The 13,061-nt window shown below is 39.0% G+C and overlaps 1 protein-coding gene across 1 annotated transcript in view; it reads left to right on the top strand.

Annotated features, from left to right (window-relative positions):
- Nucleotides 1–3,448, top strand: part of DDX27 (DEAD-box helicase 27) — a 409,290-nt gene extending 405,842 nt beyond the window's left edge. Inside the window, exon 21 of the mRNA XM_044090130.1 lies at nucleotides 3,036–3,448. Within this exon, the coding sequence (XP_043946065.1) occupies nucleotides 3,036–3,051 (16 nt within the window). The 3' untranslated portion in view covers nucleotides 3,052–3,448. The remainder of the gene's footprint in view (nucleotides 1–3,035) is intronic.
- Nucleotides 3,449–13,061: the final 9,613 nt, after the last annotated feature.

Raw genomic sequence — 13,061 nt, 5'->3', positions numbered from 1 at the left:
GGTGGTCACTGTTGATGTGATGATATGACACTGCAACCCCTGTGTGCAAAAATGGGAAAAGCAAGTTATAGATGGAGAGATTTTATTATTTCTTTTGACTTTTTACTTTATATGACTGAAGGACTAAATCGTGTCATCAAATGAACTTGTGACAGGCAAATAGTGCCTGAATATTTCTGCATAAAATGTCTGTTTTATTTAAGGGCTTGGCAGCAATGTGAGGGATTGTTTTTTTTAACAAGCAACAACATTTTAGCAAACTAAAAGCTCAAGTCCTTCCAGGAAGAAAAAGGAAATAATTTGTTAAACAACTGCACCTGCTGAAGGGGAGAAAAAAATGATCCAGTCTGTCTTTTTTTAATATCTGTAATAACAGAGAAGCTAAAAGGACTAACTTTGGTCCCCTTTAGTGACCAATGCATATACATTAAAGGTCCCAGATATTAAACTTTGTGAAGGATATAAAATGTCAAAATATAAAATGCTACTTTTGAATGTATTTTTTATTTAGCAGTCTGTTAACTGACCTAATTAAAATATTTGGTTGCGGTAAAGTAAATTTCCAGCTTTTACCAGGATTCTTATCACCCTGCAGGGAGAACACTGTAACTTGTTAAAAGTTGAAATGTTAATACATTTTTAATTGCATATGCTTACCTTGTCAGTTCCCTGTTTATTTTTTCCATTTTCTATGAGTTAATACAACCTCAGAGGTAATGTATTTAAAGACTGAGGAGTCAAGGTGCAAGAGCAAGTCCTAAATTGAGCTGTCTAGGATTTTTCTCCCTCCTGTGACATACAATGATCTGTGTTAGTATACACAAGTAGCAGAGGGAGTGATGGATCTAACAGCCCTGCAGAGAAACCTTAAAAGACTTCCTTTTATAAGTCCTTGAATCGTGAGAGTCCCAGAATTACAAAAAAAAGTTTGAATATACTAGAAAACAGTGAATTCCAAAGATTTCTGTTCTCCTTAATCTAGTAGGTAACACCACACACACACACACACACACACACACCAGAATGTGTATATACTAACTCACATTGCTGTACCTCAAAGAAAAGAGAATGTTCCAGGAAATGGCAGTCTAGGACTTAGTATGCGTATGTCTGTATTTTTGGTCATTCGGTCTTGGCTAGGGCACAAGTCCCAGAATATCAAAAGGTTACATTTAAAAGTGTATAAAGGAGTTTCTGAATCAGTGTTGGTATTTTCGCAGTTTAACTTTGAGTACTGAACCATGCATTTTTGAGTCTCTCACTTTTTATGGGGAACTATAAACTTTCACTTTATCAGAACTCACACTAGGTGTGGTGTTTCATCCAACAGTGTTGCTTCCTTAGTCCTACCAGCACTTTTAGTTAAAAAAAAGGCATAAATGTAATTTAATAAGCATTTATTATTTGCGTATTACTTTCCAAGTTATTAGTTGAACATGTTACATATGGCTTGGATAACTCTCTTGGTATCTTTCTACCTACCAGGAGAGAGGTGATGCTGCTTGGAATCTTCCAAAATGTTTTTATACACTGTTACATTAACCCTCTGTAAAGAATAATATAGTATGTTTATGAAAGGGACTTACCATAATAGTAGCTCTTCTAGGAGAGGTCACTGTAACAGTACTCCTACTAATTATTTTTTAAATCGTTAAGACTTGAATGATATTATTGTTTTACAAGATAGCAGTGTTAGCCACTGCTTTACTTGATAGTAAGATTCTTTGTCACTGGATATGATGGAAACTGTTAATTTCAGCAAGTTGGTCTCTATCTTGGTAGAAACATTCTCTTTTTTGTCTTTTTTGAATAAGCAACTGAAGTCTGTAGCAATTGTAGCTTCTGATTTTGTAGCAAGTCTACTCTCAGAAGTAAGGAAAAGTGTGTGTGTGTGTGTGTGTGTGTGTGTGTGTGTGTGTGTGTGTGTGTGTGTGTGTGTAAATATATATATTTTTATAAACATTTTTTGGCTGAGATCATGCTTTTTTAGAATTTAGAAATCGATATGGATTTATGGTACATAAGCACATATATTTGCCTATCACAAACACTTATCCCTTTTGGAATTTCTGTCTCAGAGAGCAGTACAGGATAAATGTGGGAGTTGCACTTTTGTTATGTCTCCTTGAGACTAAACTGCTCATGTGCAAAGTACATGTCGGTATTTGCTTGAGGATCAAAATGGGAACTAGAGCGACAAATACATCTATTTCAGAGGGGCAAACATACTTGCACTTAACCACAAACCCTTAGTTGATAACTCCAAGATTACACTTGCTCAGAGAATGACCAGCATGCACTTTAAACGTCCTTTTTTCTGTTCTCTTTCTCGCTGTCATTGAGATTCAACTATGTAAATTAAAACTGTATTGAAGTTAGAGAAAAACAGTGCTAGGGTACAAGATGCATGAGAAAAAAAGAAAAAAAAAACAGAGAAAAATATACATGGGGAGGTACACTTGAGAACCAGAACTTTCTTGACTTTTATCTCCAGACCAAGCAAGCAAGCATTAGACTTGCTTTAGATCTTCAGAGATAATGCAGCTACATAGTAGAAAGTCTAGATGTTGTGTTATTGTGTTATATTTCCTCAAAAATCTACTATTAAGGCATGTGTCTTGCATAACCATACTCTCTCATCTCCAACACTATCTTCAGGTCTGGCATTCAGAATTTGTCCTAGTAGATGGATGGTAAATGGCCCTGATGTCAGGAAAAGGCTGTGCCTTGTGCAGCTGAAGCTAGCATCAGAGTTTTGCAGTGAAAGTACTTAATCCTTTTATTAAGTACTGCAGTGGTACATCTAGCAGGTGTTTATTTTCATTTAAGCTATTGCCCAGTAGATCATATGGTTGTGGCTTTCCTTAAGATGTCACCATCTGTAAAAGGGATGACTAGTCATTTGCTTATTAGGTCTATGTACCCGTTATATTGTATTTGGTTCTGCTTTTCTTTTGTAAAAAATGTGTAAGTTATCAGAATTGTTGTAAGCTTTATTTTGACAATCATAAGCTGTCACTTTGTGTTTGTTTAAGGTACAAGAGGAAGTAACGGTCTCACAACCACCTCTGTGAAGAGTAGAAATGTTTCTTGGGACACCTTATCGGAAAAAAGTGTTTGATATGATCAGTTTGGACTATAGTGTGGGCTGTGAAAATGCCAGCAGTTTTACCTCTGTCAAGCAGCTGCCTTGGAAGAGACCCTTAATCTGCCTTTTAAAATGATGAGCCATTTGGATTGTCCATCTGGAGCAAATTGTTAATGTGTATATACACCAGAAGTTTGTTTGTAAATAAAGTACATACAATTACTTATACTGTTTTATACTGTGGTACATGAAAATGTAGTCTGGATCTTAATTGCTGTAGCAAGGGAGACAATCTTAGGAACAGTCACATCCCAACAAGACTGAAAATTGCTTTCTAAGAAAATAAACGTTTTTCTTGGAGTCTTGCTTCATTGCTGTAAAAATCTTTAGACGTTTTGCCTGTTTTCATTGTGCTATTTAGATTTATTTTTGTATTTAATTTTAAAAGCGTTATTGACATGTTTCCATTACATCTGTTAAGATTTGCTAGCATATTTAGCAGTGAATGTTTAGTTAGATAGTTGCACACACTCATTATGTCAGTCTAACTATCATGTCCATTGAATAACCCTTTTCTTTCTTTTATTTTCCCAACCTCAGTTACCTAAGGTTGGAGCTAAAAATTGGTGGATTGTCATTGTTTTTGGTATTCAGGGATTTTGCTGTCTGTTGCCTAAAGCGATTGGTCTGTGAGTGGGCATGCCATGCTGCCCCATGATATGTGCACCAAGATCAGTTGTTTCAAACTGCAATGTTGGTATTTTAGGTTTTGACTCTGCAGTAGACAGCCCAAATAACATTTGCTTGCTTTGAAGTAATAAAAATGAGATTTAATAGAGTTAAAAAAAAACTCACTGTATGCTAATCCTTATGATCATAATCTATCTAATAATGTGGTTTAACGTGCTCTTCACGTCTGTCATATTACCAGTTTGTAAACACACACTTCTTTTTTTCTACCATCAGAACCACTAAAAATGTATTTTACTGAGGTAAAGACAACTGCATTCTATAGTTTGAAATACTGTTTACTTTATCCAGAAATGGCATCTTGGAAGGCCATTTGTTACTGTGAAATTTAGCAATTAGCTTCTCATAATTATTTCACAGGAGAGAGAGAACCTTTTGAGCTCTTTTTTGTTTCAGGAATAAATCTCCCAGTCACAACTGAGAGAGACTTTATAAAGCAAGTCTGCGAACTCCAAAAAATAAATTACAAGTTCATGTTTTTGCACTCCCATCATACCCTCTGCTACATATTTAACTACAAGACTGTTATATTTCAGAGAATAGAGAATACCCAGATGTACTACAACTTCAGACTTCATATATATTCCCCACTTTTGCACTTGTTCCACTGTTCTAAGGATCACAGTTGTGTTCCTCAAACTTTCAACAGCCACCTCAGGAGTATTACACTGTAGCAATGTGAATTTAGGTTGTTCTATGCGGAACCTGAAAAATGGTTTTCATCTTCTTTCCAAGAGCCTAAAGCAGGTTTTGAGAAAGTAAGCTGGTGCGAGATTTAGACTTGAGCACTGAAAACTTGCAGTGTCATTTTTGGTACCATAATCGTATTTAACTAACTAGCTGAGTTTATGCCATCAAAGAAATGGAACATATACAGAAAGTGAGTCGCAGAATGGATTATATGCGTCCTGTAAAGCAACTTATATTTGTATCCATTTAGCTGTCTGACATCCAGACTTCTTGCGTTCAGCATTTGTGTTTTCTTTGTGCTTGTAAAATTAACCACTGCACGGTATGTGGTGATCGTAATACTAGTACTTACTATAACAGGAGATGCTCAAGGAGGGTTCCATTATGAACAATTACATTATATTCAGACAAAAGTACAACTGGACAAACACAACTGGTTATACCGTCATCTGGATACATAACACAATAAAAAAGTTTTTTTTTTTTTTTTTTTTTTTAGGACAAGACCCTTCCCTACTCGCTCACTTATGTACATGATACAAAGTAAAAAACCTGTACACTATGCCAAAGTCCCGGTAAACTTCAAAGCACAAATAACTCCAAATGAAAAGCAACAGGACACTGCTGTGTGATAAAATGTAGATAAAATTTAATCCAACATAGACAAATAAAACACCAGGTGAGCGCTTTCGGGTTACACCCTTCATCAGACAAAGATGCATTCTTCAAACAACATTTTTAAAAGATGAGACAACCAATAGCATCTAGTGAAAAACCCGCCTATTTTGGAGGGTGGGTTTAACTGGAATGACATCATTTAATCCTGGTATCCTGTGTGCCATAAACTCTATGATCCATCTTGATTCAGCCAAAGCTGTCTGATGTTTTACATCACCCCCCCCCCTATTGTTTGGTTTGATGTCCAACAACATGTTTAAGGTTAGAATCTTGCAGCACTTGAGTAGCATCAGGAATAGTGACCCAAGTAATGCCTTATATAGGCATATTAGTGGCAACCCTACACATAGCTTCAAATTTAGGGCTATTGTTAACATCTTTTAAAACTGTTGTTTGAAGAATGTATCTTTGTCTGATGAAGGGTGTAACCCGAAAGCGCTCACCTGGTGTTTTATTTGTCTATGTTGGATTAAATTTTATCTACATTTTATCACACAGCAGTGTCCTGTTGCTTTTCATTTGGAGTCACTTATGTACATGAATATCATGGTCACTCAAACTCTGAGAAAAGTGGTAGCTAAAAAAAAAAAAATTGGAAATCCTTGCCTGTGCTGTAATAGAAAGTGTCAGCAGTGATTTTCTGTGAGAAATTGTTATGTGTGAGGTGCAACTAGCTCATCCAGTTGTGATCGATTCATCTAAATAAGGAATGTAAAGATCTGACTGTAGTCTTTACAATTCCATCTAACAGTGAAGCTATTCAATTAGCAGTCCTCTGTAAGAGTCATACCTCTCAACCTCTCAGTGTAAGAAATCTGGATAAAACCATAAATAACGGGGAGACAAAGGGACATGTTTTAAATATTGTTCTTATTAGAAAGTTGATAGAATAACAAGGTTTGCATTAGCATGAATTTGCTGAAGGTTGTAAAGTCTGAAACTCAAATGTCTATCAATTTCTGACTTCAGTCCTCATTTAGTTGCTAGAAAACCAAAATGTTATGCGGAACAAACCAAAAATATGAAGCAAAAATCTGGACAGTTCAGAGGTTTGGTAAGATTAAGCCATAACATTTTGGTTTTGCTCACTCTCTCTGTCCCTCCCCTTACCCCATCCAAAACTTCTCAAGTACTACTATATGCCCTGGAAGGATCTAATGCAGGTCTTGTTCTTGCTTAAGTTCTGAGGTGGGCAGTTCTATTAATTTCTTCAAGCAGAGTTTCCCACAGAGCTGAGTGGTTGTGTTAATGAAAGGCATAAATAGTTGTACTTGGGCAATGAGAAAACCAAAGAGTGCTTTCACAAAGCCTACACACAGACACATTTACATATATTTGTATTTGTATGTACATATATTTCAGTTGAAAAAAAAAAAGTTATGTGCTTACCATTATATTACATCTGTGTTATCCATTTTTATTCTTCCTCAACTGTTGGGTTTGGATCTGACACTCGGATCCAACTTTGCCACTTTTTACAGCTCGTGGTACATTGAAGCTCTCAAACTCCTCTCTTACCCATAATGCATAGTCTCCAACTGTACCTCAGATCTTGTTCGCTGACATTTTAGTTAATATAATAAATAACAAATACTACTGTCTGAACCTCAAATAAAGGAACATTGTTTCCTCTAGTATCTTCTAATGCTTCCAGAAGCAAAGCTGGTAGGAGTTGGAGAGAAAGAAGTTGAGGAATAATGAACATGGACAGCACAGATGGAACATTTTGGTGAGTGCGTAACTTCTTTATCTGATGTCATTTTCATTCATTCCTCAACTGTTGGGTAGCTGAGGACTCTGTCCTAAGCCCTGGGAGGACTCCAAAGGATATTCCTGAGTACCACCACTGAGCTGAAGGTTTGCCTAGAGACAAAATCCAATTAGTAATGAGAAATAAAGGTATGAGGGTTAACGGACGTTGCAGCTGCACAAATGTTATCCAAGGATGAACTGGATAAAAATGCTGAAGAGGTTGCCATAGACCTGATAGAATGGGCTTTTAGTGATTTTGGCAAAGGCAAACCTAATTTTTTGTAAATGGATGAAATACAACCAGTTAACCATTTGGCTAGGTTACTTTAGTAACTGGTTTGCCTTATTTTGAATCTGAAAATGAGAGAAATAATTGATCTGATTTCCTGAAAATTTTTGTCCTTTGCAGGTTAAAAACATAACTGCCTCTGAACATCCAACACTTGCAACATATACTCTATTTTGTTTGAAAAATTTGGAACTAAAACTGGAAGGCTTACAGTTTGATTAATATTGGATTCTGACACCACCTTATAAAGGAAGGATGGGTTGATTTGTAAGGATACCTTATCCTTATGAAAAATCAAATTAGAAGGCTTTGAAAATAGGACTTTGAAGTTCTGATACTCTTCTAACAATATAATAGGCACTAAAAAGACAGTCTTACGAGTTAAATAATTTAGTTCATCATATCACATTTGACTGATGGCTCAAAGGGAGATTGGGTCAAGGATTGTAAAGCTAAATTCAAATCCCAAGGGGGTGTGGGGCCTTTAAAAGGGGGGTCTAAGAAGAAAGGTTCCCATTATAAAGGCCTTGAAAAGTGTGGAAGAAGGTAAAGATGAATTGTTTACTCCAATGTGAAAGTTAGAAATGGCAGCTAGTTGTACTTTTATAGCTGAAGAACTAGCTCCTTCATTAAAAACTGTAGCTAAAAATTCAAGAACTTTATGTATAAGTACTGGCATTGAAAAAGGATCAGTGTCATTCTGATGCACCCAAATAACAAACCTTTTTAATTTACTTTTCTAAATGTTTCTAGTTTAACCTTTGTGGGAGGATAAAAGAATGTGGTGGACAGGGGAGGAGACCTTGGGCTGTCTTGCTATCAATGGAACTGGTGAAATCATGCAGTCAGTTCCAAGCCTAAGATATCCAGGTGTATTATGTTTGTTGGATGAAATGGAAGGCCTGGAACTGGATCTAGAATCCATGGAGGGCTAAACAGATGAGGCCAAAGAAAGGGGAACCAAATCTGATGAGGCCAATAAGGAGCAATGAGGATGACTGTGCTCTTCAATCAAGATGCTTTCTGAAGGAATTTGGGGATTAGAGGTACTGGGGGGAAGGCATAAAGGAGACTGCTCCAGTCATGGAGAAGAGCATCTGTCTGTGATTTCTCCGGTGGGGGGGAACCAAGGCAAATAATCTAGTGTACTTGTTGTTGATGGGAGATGTAAAGAGATTGCAGCAAGATTGGCCCCATTGACAGAATATCTTTTCCACCACTTTCATGTTGAGAGACTACTCATGAGGCATTAGAATGGACCTGCTTAATTTGTCTGCTAACACATTAGATTTCCTTGAATGTGTGTTTCTACCAGAAATTAATTGGATGAGATCACCCATTGCCACACTCTCAAAGCTTCTCAACACAAGGGATAAGACTTGGTTCCTCCTTGTTTGTTGATGTACCATACTACTGACATATTGTCCGTTTGAATCGCAGTTTATCCCTCAGGGGAGAGTGTCATGGAAGGCCTGTAGTGCAGGACTACTGTAATTTCTAGGACATTGATATGCATATTGGCCTCTTCAGGGGGACCATGTGCTTTGGACTGTCTTTCCCAAGAAGTGCCCTTAATCTGGGAAGTGTTCATAGTAACTATGGCCTTGGTCTGAGGGGGAGTGAAGGGGAGACCTTGCATTGTCTGATTGGAGTAAATCCACCAAAGCAGATAATTCTTTCAAGCCTGAGTTATCTTGATTTGGGTGTATAAGGGTTGATGAAGAATAGACCACTGAGTCGCTAGGTTCCACTGAAGAATTCTAATGTGGTATCTTGGTAACAGAACCAAAACTGTCGCAGCAGACCTTGACCCTGGTGCTTGAAGGATCAGTCAAGCTGAGAGAGAGGAATTTTGAATGATCTTTTTGACCTAGAATCGTATGGTTTGTACCCTTGGTAAAGGAAAGGAAGCTGTCAAAGGATACTGTGTCGAACAAAGGTCTGATAAACTGTTAGTTTGATTTGATTCTGGTTGAGGTTTGCTTTGATTTATAGTAATTCACAGTTGGGAGCATAACCGGAATACGTAATCCCATGCTTTGATAAGATGATGCCTGGTCAGAGTGGTTATGAGCCAGTCTAAGTAAGGAAACAACAGGCTAATACACTCAAGTGTACTAGCTTTTGATAGCATTTAGTCGAAAAACACAGCATTTATTGTATTTTCTGCCTATCTGAAAAAAAAACTTGAAAAAACAAAAAAATACTCTTGTTTTCCATACTTTTCTAATAGTTTGTTCCAGTGATCAGATTTTGCTGATCCCTGGGCTTTGTCTTGGTTCCTGTTTTCTCCATTTTCCTTGTTTGGTCAAGGGGTAGTTTCTTTACTCACTAGTGGGAGTAGGGAGTACTGAGCTGCCTGTTTGTCCTCAGAGGAGTGGTTTAAGGCAGTAACTTGTAGTTTATTGGCCATTTTGGGTCATTTCCTGTCTTTTCCAGCCCCTGCTATAAAGCACGCTTTGGCGGGCTTTTCTGGCTATAGAGAACTCAGCACAGCTCCTCGTGGTGTCCAGCAGAGTTCCTAGAGCAGCAGAGACCAGAAAAGACAAACTTTCCAGATTCTAAGTATTTTTTCTGCATTTTCGACTTTTTAAGCCTTTCGATTGCTATTTCTGCCTGTTTTATTCTGCTACTACCTGTTTTTACTGTTTTTAATAGCTTGAATTGTTTATTGCACTTGCTTGTTTAAGTTTTGCTTAAAAGTTAAACAACAGGCTAATACACTCAAGTGTACTAGCTTTTGATAGCATTTAGTCGAAAAACACAGCATTTATTGTATTTTCTACCTATCTGAAAAAAAACTTGAACAAAACAAAAAAAATACTCTTGTTTTCCATACTTTTCTAATAGTTTGTTCCAGTGATCAGATTTTGCTGATCCCTGGGCTTTATCTTGGTTCCTGTTTTCTCCATTTTCCTTGTTTGGTCAAGGGGTAGTTTCTTTACTCACTAGTGGGAGTAGGGAGTACTGAGCTGCCTGTTTGTCCTCAGAGGAGTGGTTTAAGACAGTAACTTGTAGTTTATTGGCCATTTTGGGTCATTTCCTGTCTTTTCCAGCCCCCTGCTATAAAGCACGCTTTAGCACGATTTAGTGCGGAGTTGCCACTGTTGCACACTAGGGCAGCTCCGGTTAAGCAGGTTTAAACTATTCGGGCTACCTAAAGTCCACTCTTCAAATTTTCCCTTCAAACTACCTTCCTCGAACTATACTACTGATCTAATCAGCGTATCCTATAATTAAAAAGATCATCTCTACTTGACTCCAAGTAGACTATTCTCTATCTGTTAAATGTAGCACTTGCTCCTACAGTACTTATTACCTTGATACGCCACTCTTGTCATAGATAGTACCCCAAAAAGGCAACCCCCCCATTTCTCGGTCACCCACGTCCCCCGGAATCTTTTTTTTTAAGTTTTTTTGTCTATTCCTTCTAGCATGTCGAGGGATCAGTTGCTAGTGTCCTCTCCTGCTCAGCTGGTGAACCTGGGAATATTGAGGCAATGTTACAATTGCCTCATGTACACAGACAACCCTCTCCTCCTCCCACAAAACACAAATACATGCGAGAGATGCAACTATACGGCCAAACTGGAGGCTGAGCTCTCTCAACATAGGACTGGCTAGACCAGTCAGGAGGAGAAGGTTACCACACACACTATAGACCCAGTCTCACATAGTACCATTACAACCTCAAATCATACACATAAACACACAAAGACATACTCGGAGGCTCTGATCAAAAATCTACCAAAACAGCAGAGGCCACCAAAGCAGACACCCAAACAACCACCACCTCAGAACACAACACCTGCAACACAGACCTCACAGTCAGAGTGTCAAACAGTCACAGCCCTTAAGGCCAAACACAATGCCAGACACACTTGTCATTGGTGACTCCATAGTCAGACACACTGATGTCCCGCTCACCAGACTGAGTAAGGAGAAGGTCACAGTAAGCTGCCTGTCGGGCGCTAGAATCCGCCACATAACGCAAGCACTCAGGTCTCTCAACAGCAGGTACAAATATGACTCAGTCATTGTCCACGCTGGTGTAAACAACCTGAGACGTACCTCCTTGGACTACATGAAAAGAGACATTGAAGAGCTCTCTGATTATGTAGCCCAGGCAGGTATGACCCTGACCTTGAGCAGTATCCTACCTTCACCAAGAATGATGCCACAATACAGAGATAAGATGATCAGCTTTAACAATTGGCTTAAACACTGGTGTCATTCAAAGGGGATCCAGTGTCTGTCTGCCTGGGATGACATGCTGGACAAGCCACGCTGCTTCGGAAGGGACGGCTTGCACCTGTCACCCCTGGGATTCCGGATATTGGCAAAGGCTCTTGCCACCCCCATAGTGCCTTTTTTAGGCTCAAATTCTAAACCTACCACCCTAGAACACAAAAAAGGAAAAAAACTAAGGGTAATGCTGCTCAATGCCAGAAGTCTAAATCTCAAAATGCACGCACTCGAGGCCCTTCTCAGTATGGAGAACATCGATGTCTGTGCTGTGACAGAAACCTGGTTCAAGGCTCCTGAGAGCACCCCAGCGCTATCAGGTTTTACCTCATATCATGCGTTCCGGACCCAAAATCCGGACAATACCAAGAAAGGAGGGGGGGGGGTATCCATATTCATCAAGGACACCCACACCTCAAGACTGGTGGCAATGCACGATGCATTGGAGACCATCCAGGTGCAATTAACCATAGGCAAGACTGCTCTGCAAATTGTAGCATGTTACAGGCCACCCTCACAAACTCAGGAACCTCACATGGCCTTCCTGAAAACACTAGAGGATAAATGTATCACCAAACACCATCATACTAGGTGACTTCAATTACCCTAATATAGACTGGGAACACTACTCAAGCCCAAACACCCTAGCCCAAAAGTTCCTGGAATTCATAAACTCAAATGCCATGGAACAACTAGTCACCATCCCCACAAGAGGAGATAACATACTTGATCTCATCATCACAAACATGGGAGCACAATGTTCAACACCGGAGGTGTACCCCTCACTGGTGAGATCAGATCACAAACTAATCTCGCTGGAGGTCCTCATCCCACCCCCACCTGAAATAAAAAAGACCACAGTAAAGAACTTCTCAAAAGCCGACTTCACACTTCTAAAGACTAGTGTGGTCTCCTTTAAGGCCCCCGGCGGAAATCAGTACTCAAGCCGCTGAATCACTTACAAATGCCTTCTACCAGCACCTGCAGGACTGCATGGATAAGGCAATCCCAAGCAAAACAAAGACTCTTTGTACCAAAGGCAAGCGTCCAGTTTGGTGGACCCCAGCCATAAACAAACTCTACAACAAAAGGAGGAAGCTACTACAAGATAGAGCAAAATCCTTAAAAGGTAAGACACCCTTGATCACTATAAGAAAAAACTAAGAGCTCTCATAAAATCATCCAAAGCAAATTTCGAGAGAAAAATAGCTAAAGACTCAAAAGACAATCATAAGGCCTTCTTTAGCTATGTTAGAAACCTGGGAGGAAACTCACAGATATGCTCAGAGCTAGTTCAAAATGATGTGAAGATTACTGATCCTACAGACATTGCCAACATACTGGCTGACAGGTTCAGTGCAAACTTCTCCCCCCCCAAAAGGAGAGATATCTATACCAAACGAATGCAGCCCCCCAAACATCTCCAGCGCCCAAGTGAGAACTGCTCTCTCCAAAGCAAAAAACACAGCATCCATGGGACCTGATGGTGTCCCCGGCTGTGTGCTCCACGAACTCAATGAGGAATTAAACCCACAGCTAGGACAGCTGTTTAATCAAAGTCTTACCTCT

The sequence above is a fragment of the Protopterus annectens genome, chromosome 12.part0, assembly GCF_019279795.1.
Source record: "Protopterus annectens isolate FY-2018-M chromosome 12.part0, PAN1.0, whole genome shotgun sequence".
NCBI classification, from domain to species: Eukaryota; Metazoa; Chordata; order Ceratodontiformes; family Protopteridae; genus Protopterus; species Protopterus annectens.
This window is presented reverse-complemented; position numbering and strand designations above follow the sequence as displayed.